Source organism: Notamacropus eugenii, chromosome 7 (genome assembly GCF_028372415.1).
Source record: "Notamacropus eugenii isolate mMacEug1 chromosome 7, mMacEug1.pri_v2, whole genome shotgun sequence".
In the NCBI taxonomy this organism is placed as follows: Eukaryota; Metazoa; Chordata; class Mammalia; order Diprotodontia; family Macropodidae; genus Notamacropus; species Notamacropus eugenii.
The window spans coordinates 91,651,056-91,673,025 of record NC_092878.1 but is presented as its reverse complement, the minus strand read 5'-3'; the positions used below and the strand labels follow the sequence as shown (position 1 = coordinate 91,673,025).

The following is a 21,970-nucleotide window of genomic DNA, read 5'->3' as shown; positions in this document are numbered from 1 at the left end:
ATGAACACCCCCCTGTTCTTTGAGGTCTTAGTTTACCAATATTAACCTTGTCAACAGGAAGCCTTTGACGGTCTATTTCCAGCTTTCTTGTGGGTTATAAAAAAAAGAGCATCTTTCCTATAGTTGCTACATCATCAGATTTAGCACTGATACTTCATTAATATTTATTGAGCCTATTATAGACCAGTTATCTTTTAAAATGACTTTACTTTATTCAGTCATGGATTTTGAGAGTTGAAAGAAATACAGGTCACTTGCTGGTTCAACCCATGTATGAAAAGACTTCCCATTATAAAAAAAGGTCATCTAGCCTTTTCTGGAAGATCCTTAAGAAAACATGTCATTTCTCCAGTCGTCTCATTATGCTTTTAGAGGGTTCAAATTGTTAGGAAGATTTCCCTGAAAGGATGCCTCAGTTTATCTTTGTCACTTCCACTCATTGGTTCTGGTTCTGATTTCTGAGACCCAATAGAACAAATCTATCTTGTCAGGGCTTGAGAAAATTATATACTCAAGTATAAACTTGATAAAATTAGTAAGTGATCTTGTGACCTGGATGAAGTTCTAAAAATGCTTATGTTACAAGGGTAAAGGAGATTGATTCAGTGGGGATAATCTATCCCATTTTCTACATGGAGAATTAACACTGAAGCAGATACTCTACATATTATATTTTGTATATGTTAATCTAATGTACAACAATGGATTAATGTACAATATTAGCCTTGTTTGGGACTGAATTAAATATTTAGTGTAAGTCGAGAAAATGTAAGAGGATCTCTTCCTCTTCCTGAAGTTTCAAGTCAATGATGAAAGATAGTCAGAAAAATAAAAATTCAGTAATTCTGCAAGTTGGAGAACTAGCACTGGTAGTTTGAGAGTTAAGAGCCATGAGTATTCATCTTGGTTCGATGATTAACAAAGTGTTTGGAAAATGTCTACAAGTCATTGGACACAAGTGCAAGGCTTTATTTATTTCATCTGTGAAATAAGAGGGTTAAGACCAGGCAATCTTTAACTTCCATTTTCAGCAATATTCTTCATTGCTTCTGTGATTTACATTGAACATTAGATACCCCTTCAGCCTAACAGTGAATGCTGTCCAAATGCTGGATATTAACTAGTGTCCAATTTATGAGCCATATGAGCTAGGGAAAAGTACTGTACTTCTCTGAGACTCAATGTTCTCATCAAACATTCAGTTCCTGCTTCCCAGGGTTATTATGAAGAATACACTTTGTAAACTACAAGGTCTTACACAGATGTGAAATATGGAGTTCTCATATGTTTGTCTCATATCTCAGACTACACAATTGTAAAATATGTTCCCACAGAGCTAACACCTGGTTCTTAATGAACAGCTCAACTCACATACAATAAACATAGGACTGCCCATTTCAGAGAACTGGTAGAACAACTTTATACTGGTTCAAGATGTCCAGATCACATTTTAGTGATTAAACATAGTTTATAACTTAGAAAAAGTGCCCTAAGTTACACTTGATTGATATATCCCTGTGTATTTTATGTTTGATGACTTAATTGGTATCTGTTAACATTATCAACATGATCTGGAATCTGTCTGGTTTCTACTTAGACCCTTACTCATAAGCATGGAGCTACCTAAGGCATACTCTTGGTGCCCAGAAGTCTTAATTATTTTTATTGCCAAGTCAAGGTAATTTACTATAGTGCTACTGTGACAGATGGATACATAGACATCTGATTTAGAGAAAGAGAGGAGACTTACCAACTCCAGAAATTCTCCGTCTCTTAAGCCCACAAGTACTGTGTGTACTACCTACCTCAAAGGATTGTTGTGAGGAGAGAATTTTATACAGTCATGTACAAATGGGAACCTCAAATAAGTGAGAATAAAGACTTGGAATTATAGATGTTTTCCCTTACACTTTAGAGAGAATACTTTTTTAAAAATGTGCTTCTTTAGAACCAATGATAATTCTAGTTTTCAAACTATGGTTTTATAGTTTATACAGTGCTTTCCTGATAACAATCCTATGAGGCAGGAAGTGTAAATACCACACTCATTTTACAGATGAATACTCTGAAGTTCAGAGCAGTTAAGTGTCAGAGACTCGATTCTAGTTTGTCTGATTCCAATTTCAGTGGTTTTAGAATAAAAGCCAAAAGATTTCCTAGGGATGGATTTGAAATGGTGAGGAGGGAGTTGGGATAGGAGAGGGAACAAGGGAATTTTATCCTTTGGCTCAAACCTGCAAAGACCCTAGAGTTGTAGCGAAATACAATAGTATGTAATGAAAAGATCATTGGATTTAGAGCTCATGAGATCTGAATTTTGAGTCCTGGCTCTGCCAGGTACTACCAATGAGATCTTAAGCAAATCCTTTAATCTTTCCTTCCATGAATCTCATCAACTATGAAATGGTAGACGTTGGACTAACCATGAAAGTCTATGACCTATGATCCATCTTTAATCTATGGTGAATCCTCTTTGTGATTTCTTCTACATCTCCTATGCAACTCATTGCCCTGCCCTTTGTCTTGATTTCTGCCAATTTAATTTCTATTGGAAGTCGTCCCGTGATTCACCATCTTGCATTCTTTCCTTAGAAAGTCAGACCTTGGTGTTTTTGAAGGCTTTGGTTTCTAAAAAGCAATGGCAATTTCCATTAGATCTCCCATGGACTAGTGTATTTATTTTCATTTGCTTTGCATTTGGCAGTAGGTACCTTAGATGATATAGGTAATTTAGGATGTAATATAGGTAGAATTCTTTTATAGAAATAAGGAACTGTAATTGTGAGGCTTCACAGAAACCTTTTTGGTTTTACACATAACCAACAATTCTCACTTAGGGAATGGAAACAGTAAACCTGGGAGGTAAAAGCAAGTATTGTCTCCACTTTATAGAGGTCACTGAGCCTTAAAGAGGTAGTAAGTACTGGAATGTGAACCCAGATGCTCTTGACTGCAAAACTTCCTGTTCTACACCATGCCATGTCCCAAAGAGAACTGCCAAAGACCTAACCTAGCAGAATGTTATAGTGGTAAAAGCAATGATCTTAGACTGGGACATCCTGTGTTCAAATTATTCAGGTAACATATTCCCTATGTGGTCCTAGGTAAGTTATTACACTCTCAAAACTTCAGTTTCCTCATCTGTAAAATAAATACTTATACTTTTTTGCCTCAATGGGTGGTTGGTTGGTGGGAAAGTATTTTTTAAACCACAAGACACTAATTAAACATTATTATTCCCACCCTCAGTGCCAATAAACATGCCCTCTTATAAAGGCACATATTTTCCAAGTCAGGCTTGATTTTACTGCTAACAGAAAACCAATCTGCTACCTCTTGGGAATTTCTATGTGAATATGTGGTATCCTAGCATTTTTGTACCAGGAGATTAATTATATTTGAGGAACTTTTTAAAAAAAATGGTGAGGAAGACTGTTTTTCTTTTTCACTTGAAAACAGAACTTGCCTCAACTGTTAATTTAAAACATTTGCAAAACTCTTATACTCCACTTAGATGTCTAAGTCTCAAATATAATAGTAGTTGGTCTTGAAAATGAAAGGTGGGACAGAGAATTCATCATTCTCTTTGTCAGATGTGTTGGCTAAAAATAATTCTCCCACATGTACACAGTTTTTGATATTGCTTCTCTGAGAAATTGTTCCTCATGAAACAACAATGACTTTTCTGTGGTACTACAAAACAGTCTTCAATGTTTTCATCCCAGCTAATAGCATTTCGATATTAAGCAGGGCATTTGAGAGTTGACTGCCAGGGGAATTACATCACATTGATTTAAGGGAAGTATAAATACTAAGGAGTTAGGGCAGCAGTTGTCATGATAACCAAACCTGGCCTACCTGCCTTATAAAATGTAAGTCAAAGGCCTATCATTATGTGCCTCTCATTGTCTGACTAGAATCAAACATTTCAGATTAGAAGGGAGTCCTGGGCTATACATATGTAATGGAGATTACACCTCTGTGTCATTTTACTTACTTTGGTCTGCACCTCTAAGGTTCCCAAGCCAGAATGTATCAAAGGCATGACTTAGAAACTGGCTCTCTGCTCATGGAGTCATACTACCTTTCATTTGCGTATGTGTAGCAATGTTTCTAGACATGGATAGAGATAAGAGATAGTTCTGCCCTCTTTTCCCCTAGTCTTTTCTCCTATATATATTTTTTCTTGTTGTACTAATCTTTTAATCAAACCTACAAAGAACTTGGAGTAGTATAATGACACAAATACCTTATATCTTAAGGTATTTGAGTTACAGACAGAAAATGAATGCCAGTAGTGAGATTTGTGTTTTCAAATGCATTGGAGGATAAGAATATGAAATAACATAGGATCAAGATAGTGTATACTCAAACCTAGACTAAACTGGCTTGGAGTTCTGTCCCTGTGGTGTGACAGACTACCACAAATAAACTAGAAGAAATATTCCAACTTAACCATGCTTACAATTTTTTTTTTTTTTGCTTCTCCCCCACTGGGGAGAACCATATCAGAGAAACCTGGGGGATACTAGTATTGGAAAAGATTACTTTTAATGAAGGTGACTGCTTTTAAAAGCAGCTGGATCTTCATTTCACAGGCATGGATATGACAGTAACACTGTGAATAACTGGGCACTAGTTGAATAATTAAAGGCTCTGGTACCTACAAGCAGTAAAAGAGAAAACCGATGTTTTGCTTCAATGAGACTCACATTTCCTCTTCCAAGTCAACAATGATCCAAGAACCACTTTGAACTCCCTCGGCAGTCCTGCTCTTCAGGGAGCTGACCCAGTAAGTTGGCCAAGGAAGAGGGAGGTTAGCCTTTTGTTGTCTACACAGCATGGTGAGGGGTTGTAGAAAAAGAGATAGAATTCTATTGCCTATGTGTCAAAGACATATTTTTTGAATTCTGAAAGGCTTTGGTTATAAGTTAAAAAAATACTTACAGATGTGAAGCCCTTGCTTCCTTTGAAATGCTGCTATTTTAAAGTGCCTTCCAGGTTCAAGGGTGCCTACATCAACACTAGTCCAAACTCAAAGCCTCTTAATAGTACTCTGATACCGCTGAAGGGGGTTTCCAACCACCATCCCCCCACCCCCCAATTGTAGCAAAGGTATTGTTACATATATGTTTTGTTTGTCCAGTCTGATAAGAAAGGCACAGCATGGGTATTGGAAGAATAAACATGGGTTTATCTCTCATCTTTCCTCTTCTCTTTTGAAATGAAGTTTCCATGTAGGCAGTGAATGAGTGAATTTTGACCATGTTCATTTTTGCCAGTGTGATATTTCAGAATGTTGCTTTGAATGATCCATTTTTATCCATTATCCATTTTGCAGCAGGTTTCAATAATTGTCATTTGTGTTTGCACATTGAAACTGAAGACAAAATTTACCTATAAATGTCAATTTGCCTTGTAGGGCCGTAAGCCATGTGGAAAATGAAGATTCTTGTACATTCTATAGTGAATTGGCATGAGTTGAATCAAAACATTTTCCTTGATATATATGCTTTGTTTTTAAATATACTTTTCTTAAAAACTGTCCTTTTTCTAGTTCTAATTATGATTTCACTGTTAAGACACATTCTTGAGATCTGCTATTATTATTAAAATGTTATATTAGGATATAAATTCTTTAGACTATAGGTTTCAAAATCTGAAAGCACTTCATCCAAGTATAATTTTCCATTCCTTGATTGCATTTCAAATGTAATATATGATCTATAGCTGTTAAAAGGGGTAAATGGGAGTTTGTAAAACCTTCCCTTACTCTACACTGCATTTTTTAAGGGAAATGTGATTTATACATGAATGTTCTATTGCACTGGGAGTTCAAACATTGGTCAATGCAATTGCAATATGGTAACTATACCTCACTAATTCCACGAGGGCATGCTTAGGATTAGTTTATTTTCTATTTATGGTTTTAATAAAACAGCTCATGGTATACTAAAACATATGGTTATCATATTTGTTGAAGAGTAAAATTTTTTCCAAAAGGGCTGAAGGAATGAAAACCAATCAAAATGTTTAAGTTCTTATTTATATTATATGAATTATAAGAAATTATAAGCAAAATCACATAAATTTATAATATATTACATATAATTTGCATATGTGCATATAAATAGAATTACATATTCAGAGATATATGTGCACATATTGATATATTAATATTAATATCTATATCAATATAGTATGTAATATATAGATATGGTATATAATATATAGATATAATCTATCTAGTATAGATTAGATATTATATTATTACATATTATATATGTGTATCTAAGTAAATGCCAAGAAGTAGCGTGGCATAGTATACAGAAGACTGGTGTATGTTCATCCTTTGTTGCTGAAGGAAGACCATGCCATCAGAGAAATAATGACATGACTTGCACTTGACTTTGTTTTGAGTAAGGGAGGGCTGTGCGGGTCACTAGCCTCACTCTTCTCCAGAGCCGTCTGAATCCAGTGACCAGATATTCATCAGGATGACTGGAGATGACCTAGGATGAGGCAATTGGGGTTAAGTGACTTGCCCAAGGTCACACAGCTAGTGAGTGTCAAGTATCTGAGGTGAGATTTGAACTCAGGTCCTCCTGACTCCTGCATTGGTGCTCTATCCACTACACCACCTAGCTATCCCCACAGAAGACTCATATTAGAGTTAATAAGAACTGCATTGAGGTTCTACCTTCTGACACATACTGGCTGTGTAACCTGGTATAAATCAAACTTCTCAGGTCCCTCATGAAATCCTCCCAAGTTGGAAAGCATTCAACTCTGGTAGAAAAGGTTCTCTCACCCAGCTTCCTTACACCAGTAGAATCACAGGTCCAGACAGTCAGCTAGAAGATAATTTGTGGCATGCAGAAAAAGGCATATAGTCTTGCATGTCAGTTTTTTAACAGTTTCCCCTTTTTCAGTGCTATCAGACATTCCTTGGGGAATATAAAGCAGAAAGAGCCTCAAATGGCTTAGCTGCTTAGCTACTTGTTTATACATTCAAATATAATATCCATGTAGAATAATTTCTTTCAGTCAAGTGAATGAAATAAATGTTTTGCACAGTTTTATTGAAATTTGATAGTGCTTTTACAAATAATTTTATGCATCATTTTGCTTTGTGGTATGATAATTAATTAAACGTGAATGATGACAGATGTTGAAGAGCCCTTAAGAAATTCACAGTCTTTGGTTGTGTAGAGGGAAATAAAGCTTATATACAAATAAATACACAAAAATGATAGTAGATAACATATAGCACTTTGGGGTTTGCAAAAGCATTTTACATCACTGTGAGACACATGCTGTTACTAGCTCCATTTTATAAATGAGGATTTGAGATGGAGAGAGGTTAACTTGCCAAAGGAGAAGAGGCTGAGAAATAACTTTCCAAGGGTCACACGTACGGGCAGAACTTGAACTAACATTTTCCTTAAGCATGCAAGCATGCACTATTAATGACAAATGGTATACTTTATTATATGGGAAATAGCAGTGTAACAATATGATAATCAAGAGAAGCATAGACTGTATTTTAAAAAATTCTTGGTTGTCATTGTTTCAAGAGAAGCAAATGAATGGCACCAAAACATGTGACTTGACACTGTGGCATTTTTTTTATGTTGGTAACAGGATTACTTTATAGATTAATAGACCTCACCAAAAGTGTCATCTATGCAGAGACTATTGAAAATACATATTGAGTTGTCAATAATCACAATGACACGTTCCAGATACGGTTTTATATAGGAATAGAATGGTGGTTTCAAGTTTGTTTCAGGTACCTTTCATAAGGAAGGCATATTGTTGGCTGCCATCACTCCCATTGGCGGTGAGCCAGTGCCTCAAAGGAACAATTGACAATAACTTCTAGATCTCTTTCCTGAGTCCTTGTTTTTTTGGTTAGTGCCCATCATTTTACACAAATAGTTTCGATTATTTTAAATATTAATACATTACCTTAAACTTACCTATACTTAAACTCTGCTGCCTCTCAAACTAAGTACATGATCCATAAATATTTGGTGATCGATTTTTGTTCCCATCAGCTTGGGAATTTTATTACATAGGCGGTCCTTTTAATATATATTTTTAAAAGTTAAAAAAATATAATATAATTTAACAATGTAAGAATATATTAGTAATATAATATAATATTATAAAGCAAGACATCCAGGCGCCTTAGGTAAATTCTCCTCTTGCGTGTTATACTGCCTACAGGAGATTTTGAGCCTTCACTATAGCATATTACAAAATTAAAACAGAACTGGATACCATGGAGAGGGGCTTCCCTGCACCGAAACAAAATGTGCAATTTAAAAAATTGATCTGACAAAATGTACTCCCTGCATGTGGCACCCTATATGGATGCCTAGACCTATACCCAGGTACGTTATTAATTGCAGAACTGATTTGTCAAACTATGAATTTCCTATTTTCATTTCTACATCCAGAGCAGTGACTTTTTATTATAACCAGTTATTAAAGAAGTTCCATGTTCAAACAACAACAACACAATGCTCACGTCTTCTCTCCCCACTCTCCTATGGTGACTTAAATTTTTAAATAGCCTTTGGAAGAAAATGGTAAAATCTTTCAAAATCATTTGAAAAGCTAAATAATTAAATTCCTTTGTTCCCTTTGTTCATATGCTCTTTTATCCCTGGACAAAAACTCTGTTAGATTAGTGTTATAATTTACCCTTTCATTCCATAGGTTATGTTTGCTACAGAGTATAGCGAGTCTATTGTTTATTATATAGTCTATCTACTTCATTCTATATGAAAATGAGATATAGGAGTCTCTTGATTTCAGGGTCCTATTTAATAATTTTCCATTTTCTTATAAGTCATACATTTTGGTCAATAGATTTTGAAAATTCTTTTTAGTTTATTTGTACTAATGTGAAGTGGATGTGTCCACAGATATATGATAAACTTGCAGAAATATATTTGTGAATATAGATAACATTTAACATTAGAAATTATGCATAATTCCCATGGTTTTTATATAGTATTTTATAAACAGTTTTTATTCAGCTCTCTGGAAGGACAATTTGAAGAAAGACTTTCAGTCTCTCTGCTCTCTTCTTTTCATCAGAATTTTTCCCCCTTTCTTTTTTTCTTTTGATTGGGAACCTAAAATAATTTAAGTAGAAAATTGTGAAAACTATTTCATCATTCAGGGAAGATATGGCTTTTGAGATATTTATTCTGGTGATCTACACTACAGTGTCATTTTGCTCTGTATTACTCAGATAACTGTCTCCAGGATAAAACGCTAGTATTGGAGTTTAACCAAGATGCTTTCTAAACTATTTTGGATATGTTAGCATTCTTCAAAATCTTATAAATAGAATGAATTAAAAAAATCAAATCGGGTTGCTAATTAATTTTTATTAAATACTATCTTCGTTATGATTATTTCATTTTTATGATGCTTATATGTTTGAGTTAGTGATTAGTTTAACAGGTGTTCTTAATCTTGGACTAGTTTTAAATATATATATACACACACACATATAAATAGATAGCTGTATTTTAGTATAATTAGTTTGTAACCCTATACATTGTATTTTATGAATTTAAAACCATTCTGAGAAGGACTGCACAAGCTTCAATAGAATGGCAATGGAATTCCTACAAAACAAAAGATTACAAATCCTGTTTTTGAGTCTCTAAACGTCCTTTGCACATAGTATGTTGTCAGTAAATACTTACCTGATGAATTTGCATGTTTCAGAAATAGTATTTACTAATAGTTACAAAATCTCTATAGCATGAAGTTTCTTGTTAACTGAGAAGCCACAGTTGTTTAGATTTTAAAATTGTAAGATTTGTCTTTATGATCTAGAAATAAGGATGAGAATTTCACATTTAAAAGTAATATTGAAATCCATTACTTGTCAAATTCACATTTTTATTTGAAAAATTCCTGTATATATTCCACATTTTTTTCTATTCAATATCCTAAGTGATTCCCTTGAACACTAATATTTAAAGTTCTTATGGTTAAACCTTGAAGGCAAGTTCCATTTAAAAATAGATTATCATGGTACTACTCAGATTATGCTTTTTCCCATTTGTAAGGATTCTATCCCTTGATAAATCTTTATCTCATGAACAGAGGTGGTAAAGCTGAGGATATGCATAGCTCTTGAAGTCTGGCCCCTAAGGGGTTTCTAGTCTGGTCTAAGCTTAGGGATAGCTGTGTTGCTATGGTGATGCTACCCTTCTGCAAACTGGGGATCTTTACTTTTGGATGGCAGACAGCTCCTCTGCCTGCCAACAATTCTGTGTCCTCCTGTCAGGAATATTACAGAAATGAGGAGAGCCTTCCCAGATGAGAGTGTTGTTAACACCCTCCTCAATCAAAGAGGAGACTTGGGATGATTATGATTTAGTGCACCACACCAAAAGACTAAAAAGAAGTTTGAAATGAGTATGGTTCAACTTTATTTTCTCTTTCTGTACTTAGTTGGGATCAGAGAATTGTGTGCCTCAAACATTTTAATCGGAAATATTCTAGACCCAAAAGGCAGCAATGGAGTATTGACTGTATGCTAGTTGTCCAAATATGAACCTGGTTAAATTTTAACAGATGGCATTTGCCATTTTTCTTTTTGCCAGAGCAATTTGGAAAGACTTTCTTCTAAATAAAAATAATTAGAGACATTCATACCACTTACAGAAAATTTCTTACATGTTATCTTTAACTTGGAGGAATTGTAATCAGAGTTGGGATACACATACTAGAAAAAATCATGCATCTTAAATGAAATGGTACTAAGGAACTTAGTAGCTTTTTGTAGCTTGTACTGGCAGCTCCATCTTAGGCAGGAGGTCCATATCCCAAATATAAATATTCCACTTACTCACTGAAATAAGCCTGAGTTTCACCTAATATTCGAATTTTGCTTGTGCTTTTCTAAATTTTCTATATTACAAAATATTCTTAACTAGAGCTATTATTTCATTCTTTGGGCTATAGATTCAAGAACTTAAGCATCGATTAGAGGCACCTCACTGCTGCTCACAAGTATCTATCTAGGTATAATGTCAAATATGACAAAAGCAGGTCAGCATGAAAGAATGAAAAGAGCTGGCTTGGGTGCCAGAAGATTTGCTTTCAAGTGCTAAATGTGACCTTTACTGGCCGTGTGGCCTTGGAAAATTCTCTTCATTACTCTGTGCCCCTAAAGTGAGATGATGGGAACTGATGAACAACTGTCTAACCTTTCCACAGCTAGCATTTTACATGTTGGTGGTTTTTGGGGGGAAGTAAATTTGCTATGTATTCAGATTTTTGGGTAATTCCATGATGCTTTTTAGAGGGGCAAAAAATATATGTGATAGGTCTTCAGGCTTATAAATTAATATATGTTGCTAGGAGTATGAAATTCAAATTCACAATTCTTAGGTAATTTGTTCAGGTAGTATTGATTCTATGAAGGAAAGGTAGGTTACTCATGTGGTAAAAGGGGAAGGATAAGAGTTAGAGAGGAGGAGTGCCCAACTAGGATGCTCAAAATTTCCAGAGAAAGTGAGGAAGACCTCCAGCATGTTGGGGGGACCCTTTGTGGTAGATTTCTGGAGAATGTAGCCAAGAGTCATATATGATGGGCAGGTATGGATGGACTGCAACCTACATCAGTGGAAAGAACATCTAAATTGAAGAGATCTAAGATCCATTTGAATGCTTTCTTTGAACATCCCATTAAAAAATAAAAAGAACTCTGATGATCCATTCCATTTCTCTGGTAGTACATTCAGTTTCAAGAACTAATGTCATTAATATTTATTAAGCACTTGCTTTTTCCCCTCATTGTGGTCTGTGTTATAAAGGATACAGAAAGAAAATAGAAGATTTGGTCACTGTACTAAATTTGTCTACAACTTAGGTAAACAGGTGAAATTTAACTACATGAAACAACATTGAAACAACATCATCTAGAACAGGGGCTTTATCATGGGGTAAATGTACCTCTAGGAGGTATGAGAAATGTGTTAAGGGGATACAAAGTAATATTTGGTAAATAATGATACTATTATAATGAAATTAATATCTTTATTTTATTCCTTACGTGATAAATACTTAAATGTATTTCTGTTAATATTGAATAGGGAGTATGAAAAAGATTTACTGAAAACCAAGAGATCTAGGGACCAAAATCATTGGGAACCCCTGCTCTAGACCATAAGAATTCTGGAAAATACTGAGATGAAAAACTGTTATTGACTTAGAGCTGTGGGAATCAGAGAAGACTTCTTGGAGAAAGTAACTCCAGAGCTAAGCTTTGAGGAGCATATGGGATTTGAATTGAAGGAAGATGTGAGGAAGGGCATGGATTTATAGCAGGTTGTCTTCATTGGGAGAAGAAAATGGAGTTAATCTCAATTCAGTTCAATTCAGCAAAGAATTAAATTAACTATCTATTATATCCAAGGCATGGGACCAGGCTCTGAGGTAACAAAGGCAATTTCCAGAATGATATAACTTAAATATGTGTGTATCTCATTTTTTTTTTATTTTCATGCCATTTGTAATGGTTATCTCATCTTCTATGTATGGGGCTTGGCCCAAGAATTGAGCAAAGCTTTTCTTCTCTACAATAATTAGTTCTCTGCATTGATGGTGAAGAATTTGATATGTAAGGAACCAGACATTGATCCTGTTTTCACAATGCCCAGGGCCTGATTTCCAGAATCTACTAGATTATACTTGTGAATGCAAATATATTTCCTCCCTAATAAGAAGCTACTCACAATTTGATTTTTAAATGAACTCTCTCTTTTCTTTTGGTCTTCCATAGGGTGTTTTGAGTGCTGCATTAAGTGCTTGGGGGGTATTCCCTATGCCTCCCTGATTGCCACCATCTTGCTGTATGCTGGTGTTGCCCTCTTCTGTGGCTGTGGCCATGAAGCCCTCTCGGGAACTGTCAACATTCTGCAAACCTATTTTGAGATGGGAAGATCTGCTGGGGATACCATTGATGTCTTTACTATGTAAGTCATTTTGTTTTTATTGTTGTTTTTCACTCACTGTATGTGAGTGTATGAAGAATTTGATGTGTATAATAATCCTGTGTTTAAAGCTGAATCAAGTCATGATATCAAATTATTAGAGGAAAATGCTATATTTGTGTATTTAATCCCCAAGGAAATGATTGTCTTTTATCATCAATCAGTGAGAATCAAGTTTTCTAAGAACAGCCCTGATTAACTAGTGTTTTGATTCCCTTGATAAGTTGTATCCAAAGTTCCATGTTACCCCAAAGCTAGCTGTCTTCTGAGCTCATTTCTTAGGGCTTTTCAGTCTTTTGATTGGGGTGGGAACTTCAGTGGTAGAACATGAGGTTGGTAGTCACGGTTTATTGTCTAATCCTGTCTTGGCTTTACTGTTGAATTGCTGTGTAACTCTGGATAAATCCCTCAACTGATCTGTGCCTAAGTTTTTAATGGCACAGAATTTTGGAGCCAGAAGTCCTTATGTAAATCTTGGCTTTGTCACTCATTAGTAGCTTCATGGTGGGCAAGTCACTTAAACTCTCTGACCTATTTCCTCATCTGTAAAATGGGAATAATAATAATTAAATTATTTATAGCACAGGGCAGTTATGAGGAAAGGATTCTGTAAAACATTAAAGTACAAAATCCAGAGAGGCAGACTTTGGCTCAGTAGGAGGAAAAGCTTCCTAACAGGGGTACCCAGAAATGGAATGGACTTCTTTTGAATGAATGCCCCATCACTGTATTTAAGCTAAAGGTTGGGGGACCTGTTATGAGGGAGGTTGTCAAGGAGAAGTATGGCTTGGAGTAACTGGTCTCTGAAATTCTGAAAATCTATAAAATAGATATGACTTCTAGGGAATGAATTCAGTGTAATAAGCTTTTATTAAATTCCTACTATGTCCAAGGCACCATACTAATGATACAAGGACAAAAGAGTGTCCCTACCTTCGTGGAGTTTATGTTCTTCTGGAATAGTCATTACCATTATCAACCAATCAACCAACATTTGCCTATTAAGCCCCTGCTATATTCTAGATGCTGGGTCAGGTGCTGAGGATACAGAGACAAGAATGAAACAACCATTATTTTCAAATTAACTCTACTTCTTTAATTAGACTTCTGACTCCCAGATCTAATGTTCTCTCCAGTACATCAAACAGTCACTAAAAACTTATGCACAGAACACTTAAGGGATTTATCCAGCCACACAGCAACTCAGCAGTAAAGCCAAGCCAAGATTAGACACTGAACCATTACTCCCAACCTAATGGTAAATGTAGGACTCTAGCATCTCAGTCAAAAGAATGATAATATGTATATAAACAAACATATACCAAATTTATGCAAAGTAATTTGGTGGTGGAAAGAATGGTAGCCATAGTAACTAGGAGAATCAGGAAAAGGTTCATGAGCTGAGCTTTGAAGAAAACCAGGGATTCCAACAGGCAGACATGAGGAAGCTTATTCCAGGCATGGGGGATGTGCTTATGCAAAGGTGCAGGATGGGAGATGGAAAGTCATATGTGAGAAACAGCAAGAAGGTCTATTTGGCTAGACTGTAGGGTATAAGAAAAATGTATTAGAAGCCTGGGAAGGTGTAGCCTTTTGTCTAAAGTAGGAGTGATTTCTCATGCTTCTCTATGCCACTTTGATGGTAGGATTGCAAAGAATCCTGAACTCTGAAATAAAGTCTCATAAGAGTAAAAAGTTAAAGGCAGAGTTTTTGGAGCCTCTTGTCTCTTTCGTACGTAAACTACTTGATGAACATGAGTTCTTGTGGTTTCTTATTAATACCAATAAGATTATAGTTTCAAAGAATCTGCTTTTCAAGATTTGACCTTTTGGGGATGATTATGAAGTATAATTTAAAAAACGAAAACAACCACTCATAACCAGTTGAGTCAAGGGGATATTTATCTTTAGGGAGGCTAAAGAAGTGAGGCTACTTGAATGATTCTGCTGCCATGGAAGTGTGATAGCAGGTTAATATGTTCAATCGAGCATTTCTCAGAGCTCTGTACATGTGGTCATAACTGTCATTGGAGCCTGCAGTATTTAGAATAATGTTTCCCACTTGACTACACAGGTAGGACTTTTTTGTCATTACAGCAAGAAAAATCTATCATTTTATTAGGCTCCAACTTATTTTATTAGTCCTGGGAACTTATTGATGCCCACTGCTCTCACATCAATATTCCTGATTTTTAAATTTAGTTGGTCTAGTTCTTCCTTGGTGCAAACCTCAAACAAAAGCCACAAATGGAAGAATGAGAAACTAATGGAAATACCAAAGGAGTTGTTGAATACAGAATTAAATTTTTTTGCAGTGTTGAGTTTGGATTCCAGCTAGGGTATGGTGAGATGAGAGTAACCAGGATGAAATCTTGAAGAGGTAAACACTGATTCAAAACAGATCAACCTGCCATCTGTAGGTGGGTAGATTGGGCCATTCTCAATGGAGTTTGGCTGGTGCAATTTTCTCTGTTTCTTTTGTAAATGTGTACTACTCTTAAATCAATATTGTAGTTTGCCTTTGAAGCTTATTTTTCAGGGACATCCAGTGATTTGGTAAAATAATGGTTTAGAAATATAAATGTAAAAACTTCTATAATGGTAGTATTTATTCTAATTGGGAAATGTATATTGAAACTATTAGTTTCAATTATTCATTAAAATGTTCACATCTCCTTCAAGTGAATGCTTTCATAAGTTTTAATAGCTGCATTTCAACACCTCAGCTTTGCTTAGCAAATACTTAATAAAAGTTTAATTGTTTTTTTAAAAATGTTGAATATCACCCTTTCCAGTCAATCTTTCTTTTCTGTTTTCCTTCCCTCCCTTCTCCCTTTGCTTCTCTTTCCTCCTTCCTATCCTTTCTTTTTTCCCATATTCTCCCTCCCTTATGCAAGATAAAAATGTTACAAAAACATTTTTTTTCTTCTGTGCCCCCCTTTTACAAGTATAAATGTTGCCTTGGGCAACAACTGACATAATATACTGTTAAAAAGAAATTTTTTGTTTGGGCTTTTGTCCTGATTAACAAGGCAAAACTCTGGACAAAGAGAATTAAAAGGAGTTGATTAAATATAAGTCCAAGTAGCAGCACATTGGCAGGCCAATCACTGGAGATCTAAACAATTCAGATAAATCCATGTCAATAAAAGGGGATGGACCATTTCATCTCAGTTCCTCCCCAGTTGCTCATAGGTGATGTTATGGGTATAAACATCACTGATATGAGTACATGTCAAATAACAGGTAATACAAAAGCTGTAGGCTGGGTGATGTCTTCCCTAGCAGAGCCTCCCCCAACACTGATTTATAAGCAGCACTAGAACAATAGGTTATTGAGTCAGTATAACTTTCAGTAATGCATGTGGCCTCCCTTTCCCATTATTGAGTTTCTCTTAGAATCTTTATTTTAAAGAAGGGCCCAGAGTAGCCATTTTTCCTTCCTTTCCTGGATCTTATTCTGGCTCTGATCATCTCTACCATGGTTCTCCAGCAGGTAGATCTTCCTTTTATGCATGTCCTCCTTAATTAGATTATAAGCAACTTGAGGACTGGGTTCGTGTGTGTGTGTGTGTGTGTGTGTGTGTGTGTATGTATCCCTGTGAAAGTGAATTAAATTTATCAGTCTCTGTTTCTCATCTGAAAAATGAAAATAATAATACCAACCTCCCAGGGTGGTTGAGAGAATAAAATAATAAAATATTTGTAAAGTGTTTTGTGAGTCTTAAAACACTATATAAATGTTAACTGTTATTGTTATTGCTAATTTTATTATTACAATATTTGTATCACTCACTGCTTAGCATAGTGCCTAGCATAGAGTATATTTATTTTTAAAAATTTATATAAGTAAATGATGAATATTCCTAGCCACTTAGAATCACTCAAGTAGTTAGCTTATCTGCTACTGGAGAGAACCCAGGTCTCTTGACTCCTATTCCGGGTCAGGGTTTCTTTCTTTTTGCTTTTTAAACAGTATGGTGCTGCCTTATTGCATTTCACTTCTTGTCCTAAGGTGTCTCTGCCAACCCAGTCCAAAACCCTCTTACTCCATTAAGTATTCCCTGTTGAAACTCACCTACATCCCATCATGCTGTTCATCTCATCATCCCCACAGCATTTATATAAGCAATCCAGTTCAGCATATTTGTTTACATTTATTTAATTCCCTTCATTGTGTTAGATCTTTTTCATGTGTGTTTATCTTATTTCTCTTAAATATAGTAAGCTCCAAGAGACAAAGAACCACATCTACTTTTTTTATACTTTCCCATTACTTTAAGGTACTATTATCACAGAGGCTGTGTAGCACAGTGCTTAGAACATGATATGCACGTTACCTTGATTTCAAAACACTTTGGGAAGTACCATACAACTGCGAAACATGATGATGAGGATTATAATGTTGATTATGATAGGTAATGAAATCATATTTCATGAAATCATGATTTCTTTACTTATAATTTTGGAACTTTCCGATTCTTTTTTTTTTTTTTTTGTTATTGTAAAGCTTATCACTTTATCTTCACCCCAAATTAGTTATCTGACTTTTTGGGGTCTAAAAGACCCTGTATCTGTGAAGAAACAAGAAATTACTCTGCAAACAAGGAGCAAGATTAGTTTAAATAAATAGCAAGCTATCCAATGGCAGTCCCTTGTGCTATACAGTGCTTGTCCAGTCAGTGATTTCCAAATGTCCTTCCTCCACCTCCCCCAAACCCCAGCTAAGGGGGCCTGGGGCCTTTCCTACCAAAGAAAGTGAAGTACAGAAATTTCAACAACTTTGTAGCTCTCACTGTGTGAATCAGCAACTTACACAATACAGCAGGTTTTTTCTTTGTGATCTTCAATTTGCCTTGAGGTTGAGGTAGCCAGGTACCAAACATCTTTTTATTTTGATATGTTTAGCAAATAACCAATAATTTACCTTCTGTCCCCACCCTCCCTTCCCAGAGTCACAGATTTCTCCTTCCTCCTTGCCTCAACTCTATACTTCTTTTTGGTTCTGAAGATAGTCAAAAAGAAATTAAGTCTTAACACCATGATAAAGGGCCAATCCAACAAGACTATTTTTGGTTGGGTTCTGATGAAGGAGGTTTCCACCTCAACACCATTTTCATTTTTTTGGAAAGTATGAATTATATTCCAGCTCCACAAGACAAAGCAATGTTTGGCAAAAATATGAACAGTGAATAGCATTAAAAGTACAATTTTCTTTTAAAAAAACAAAGCAAAACCAAACGCTGGAGACAGATTATTTATATTTAGTCTAGGAATTATAGCTCAATTATTTTAAAGCATACTATTATGTTAAAAGGAAAAAAAGCTATGTAACTGGAAATATTAAAAGAATGCATCTTGGGGAAGAAAGCACACTTCAGTAGTATATTTATTGGTTCATAGGTTCATATAACAAGCCTTTTAATCATGTACTTTGATGCTGTGGCCAGAGTTGAATTCAACAGAAAAATTCTAACCATCAAGATGGCTAATTACTAAGTAGGCACAGCTATTAATATCATGTTGAGTTTCCTCAGAATATTACAGGTCTTTCAGGTCTTTTTGGATGTCCCACAAGGTATCTGCACTCTTCTTGAGTTGAGCTACCTCATCATCTTTCAGCTTCTGGTTGATAACGCTGGTCAGTCCTCGGGCATTCAGAATGCATGGAAGGCTAAGGAAGACTTCATTCTCGATGCCATACATCCCCTTCACCATAGTGGATACAGGATGAATCTTGGAGAGATTTTTTAACATGGTCTCAATTAGATCAGCAACACTTAGTCCAATAGCCCAGTTAGTGTATCCTTTGAGTTTGATCACCTCGTAGGCACTTTCAATCACCAGCTTATGAACCTCCTTCCAGTTTTCACTGTCATTGTCAGTTCCCATTTCTGGATTCAGGTCTTGGAGGGAAACACCTGCCACATTCACTCCACTCCATACAGCCACACTTGAGTCTCCATGCTCTCCAAGGATCCAGCCATGGCAGCTGCTTGGATGGATGCCAAGTTTTTCAGACATAAGATAGCGGAATCTAGCAGAATCCAGATTGCATCCACTCCCAATCACCCGGTGCTTTGGCAGGCCACTCAGTTTCCAGGTGACATATGTAAGGATATCCACTGGGTTGGAAACCACAATTATGATACAGTCTGGGCTATACTTTACAATCTGGGGGATAATAAACTTGAAGACATTCACATTCCTTTGTACCAGATTGAGGCGACTCTCTCCCTCTTGCTGGCGGACTCCAGCAGTGACTACAACAATCTTGGAACCAGCAGTGACAGAGTAATCTTTATCAGCCACAATTTTAGGAGTTTGAAGAAACAAGCTCCCATGCTGTAGATCCATCATTTCTCCTTTGAGTTTGTCTTCCAAAACATCAACAAGGGCAAGTTCATCAGCAAGACTCTTTGCAAGTATGCTGATAGCACAGGCCATACCAACTTGTCCAATGCCCACAACAGTAATCTTATTGTTTGGGGCTGCTGCCTCCTCTTCTGCAACTGGAACAATCAGTTTTTCTTTAAGAGTAGCCATTTTGTTCTGCCTAAAGAATAGGTGACTTCCTGGGATGAAGTTTGTCCTGAAGAGAGAAGAGAAGCAGCTACGTCTTCCTCCAGCCGTGCCCTAGCTACCGAACTTTCCGATTCTTCCAGACCTATTACTCCGGGACTTTAAAATAATACCTTAGTGACTAATTGGTAATGTCTCCTATATAGTAACAGCAATATTGTTTTGAAAATGATTGAGTGAATTAGTTGTTTTGTCTATTATAAATATCCAAATTAACTATAAAAGACATAAGAAGAAAGACAATATCTATATCCAGAGAAAAAACTGATAAATGGAAGTATGTATAGAACAATCTTCCATATGTACCTATTTGTGTCTAATGGTAGCCATCTCTAGGGCAGACAGGGGTTGGAAGGAAGAAAAAAACAAGACAAAAAATTTACATTTTTTTGTTACATTATATATATATAATTTTTATATTTTTTACATATATATGTTTATATTATGTTTTATAAAATATATGTATTATATATAATTTTGTTATATATTTGAATGGAATAGCAAGTTATTCATAGTAGGTTTGCAGTTTCATGTACAATCATCTTTTTATTGTACTGTTATGGAAATGCTTGTTTAATTGCATAAATTAAAAATAAAATCTAAAAAAGGAAATGAAAGGAGAGGCATTAACTACAACAGTCCTGAAGACCCTTACAGCTATTGGGTTATCATTAGGGGTATGACCCTATGAATAATGAAGAGGCTGATCCTTTGAGGTCCCAGAATTCTTTGATGCATTTGGCAGTGTGTGATATGGGCACTTACTTTAGAGATACAGCTCACAACCCCTCTGGGTCTTATTGTCCTGTGTGATTCTTGTTTGTGTCCATCCAGGAATCCTCATTAACAGGAGTTTTTAGTGTTTTTGTTTTTAACCCCTTTGTCAATCTGATGAAAAGTATGGATCCCTTTTCTGAATAATGTTTTTAAAGGCATAAAATAAATTTTAAAAAATAAAATAAATATCACAAAGGAAACCAGTCGTATTAAAATACAGTAATCAAAATATTTTCTAAAAAGAGGAAAACATTCAATTGCATGAATCCCAGTTTAAGAATTCCTGCTCTATAGAATGTCTTATTAACTTACTGGAAGTCTTCCCCTCCCTCTTTGAATAGAAATCACCAGTTTTAACTGTTAATGCATAAAAATGAAGGTGAACTTGACCCTCCCTTTTTCTACAAATCAACTGAAGTTTAAATTGTCTTTTTACAATTAAATTCTGAATATTAAAATTATAAGCTGTATCATTCAGCAAATACCATGCAAGCAACTAAATATTTCTGAACTGCAGTATAACCATTGATTGGGAAGGAACCAAATGTTTGTCTTATATACTGTGAATTACTTTAATGATTACTGTTGACTGTTTTGTTTGATTTGATTTTAAATATAAATTTAAAATTCCTTAATTACATACAAGAAAAAAAGTCATGTTTTTGCTATTATATGGTACTAGATATTCATATGTATTTAGCACTTTCAAGACTCAGAAAAGGATTTTCCAGCAACAAGCCTTTTGGGTAGGAAGTGCCAGTATTTTGTTTTCCATTTTCTCATGATGAATCTGAGGTCCAGGCAGGTTAAATGACTAAGTAGCAAAACTAGGTGTTGAAGTCTAGGACCCTACTGTACTAAGCTACCTATACAAATTCTTACTGTTATAGGAGTTCAGAGGACAGGGAAATTACTAAAGGAATATTTTCCTAGTGGAAGTGCGGCTTAATAAGTGGGTGGAGGAAAATTGCACTAAGACTTTTGGGATAGTGTATATTGGAGCTCTCTACTTTATGAGTATCTAGAGACTTAGCATCTCATTCTGCTCCAACACTTATCTATGTGACCATGAGCAAGTGTCTTAACCTCCCTCAGCATCAGTTTCCATATCTAGAAAATGGGCATAGTTATAGTACCTATCTCATGGAATTTTTGTGAAAAACCAATGAAAGTCTATATCTAAAGTATTTTGTTAAACTTACTGCTCTATATAAATGTTTCCTCCTCTTTTCCTTCCTGCTCTTTCTCCAAATAACCTGAGGCAAAGGAACCAGTCAGCTTTACGAGCAGAAGGATGAAGAGAAGGTTAATGAATTTGTCAATGCTTTTTCATCTTTGTGGATTTTCATCCAAGAATCATAGCACTTTTTTAGACCAAAAGGACCATTGAGGTTCTCTGGGTACAAAGGAGGAAAACCAAGTACCAAAAAGTGAAATTAATTGCCCAGTGTCACAAAAAAGCTGGGATCATTCAGACGATTCTGACTCTATCTGGTATTCTTTCCTTTACTCCACATTGACTCATTTGTTTTTATCACCCTCTGTTATGCATCGTAGATACTGAAGTGTTCCAAAAT

The 21,970-nt window shown here is 35.5% G+C and overlaps 1 protein-coding gene and 1 pseudogene across 3 annotated transcripts in view; one reads left to right on the top strand and one right to left on the bottom strand.

Moving 5' to 3' along the window:
* GPM6A (glycoprotein M6A) overlaps positions 1–21,970 on the top strand; it is a 526,020-nt gene that overhangs the window by 413,156 nt on the left and 90,894 nt on the right. For all 3 annotated transcript variants that reach the window (XM_072623644.1, XM_072623642.1, XM_072623643.1), the window contains exon 2: positions 12,824–13,016. In XM_072623644.1, coding sequence (XP_072479745.1) covers positions 12,824–13,016 — 193 coding nt within the window. The remainder of the gene's footprint in view (positions 1–12,823; positions 13,017–21,970) is intronic.
* LOC140513728 (L-lactate dehydrogenase B chain pseudogene) lies at positions 18,535–19,604 on the bottom strand (annotated as a pseudogene).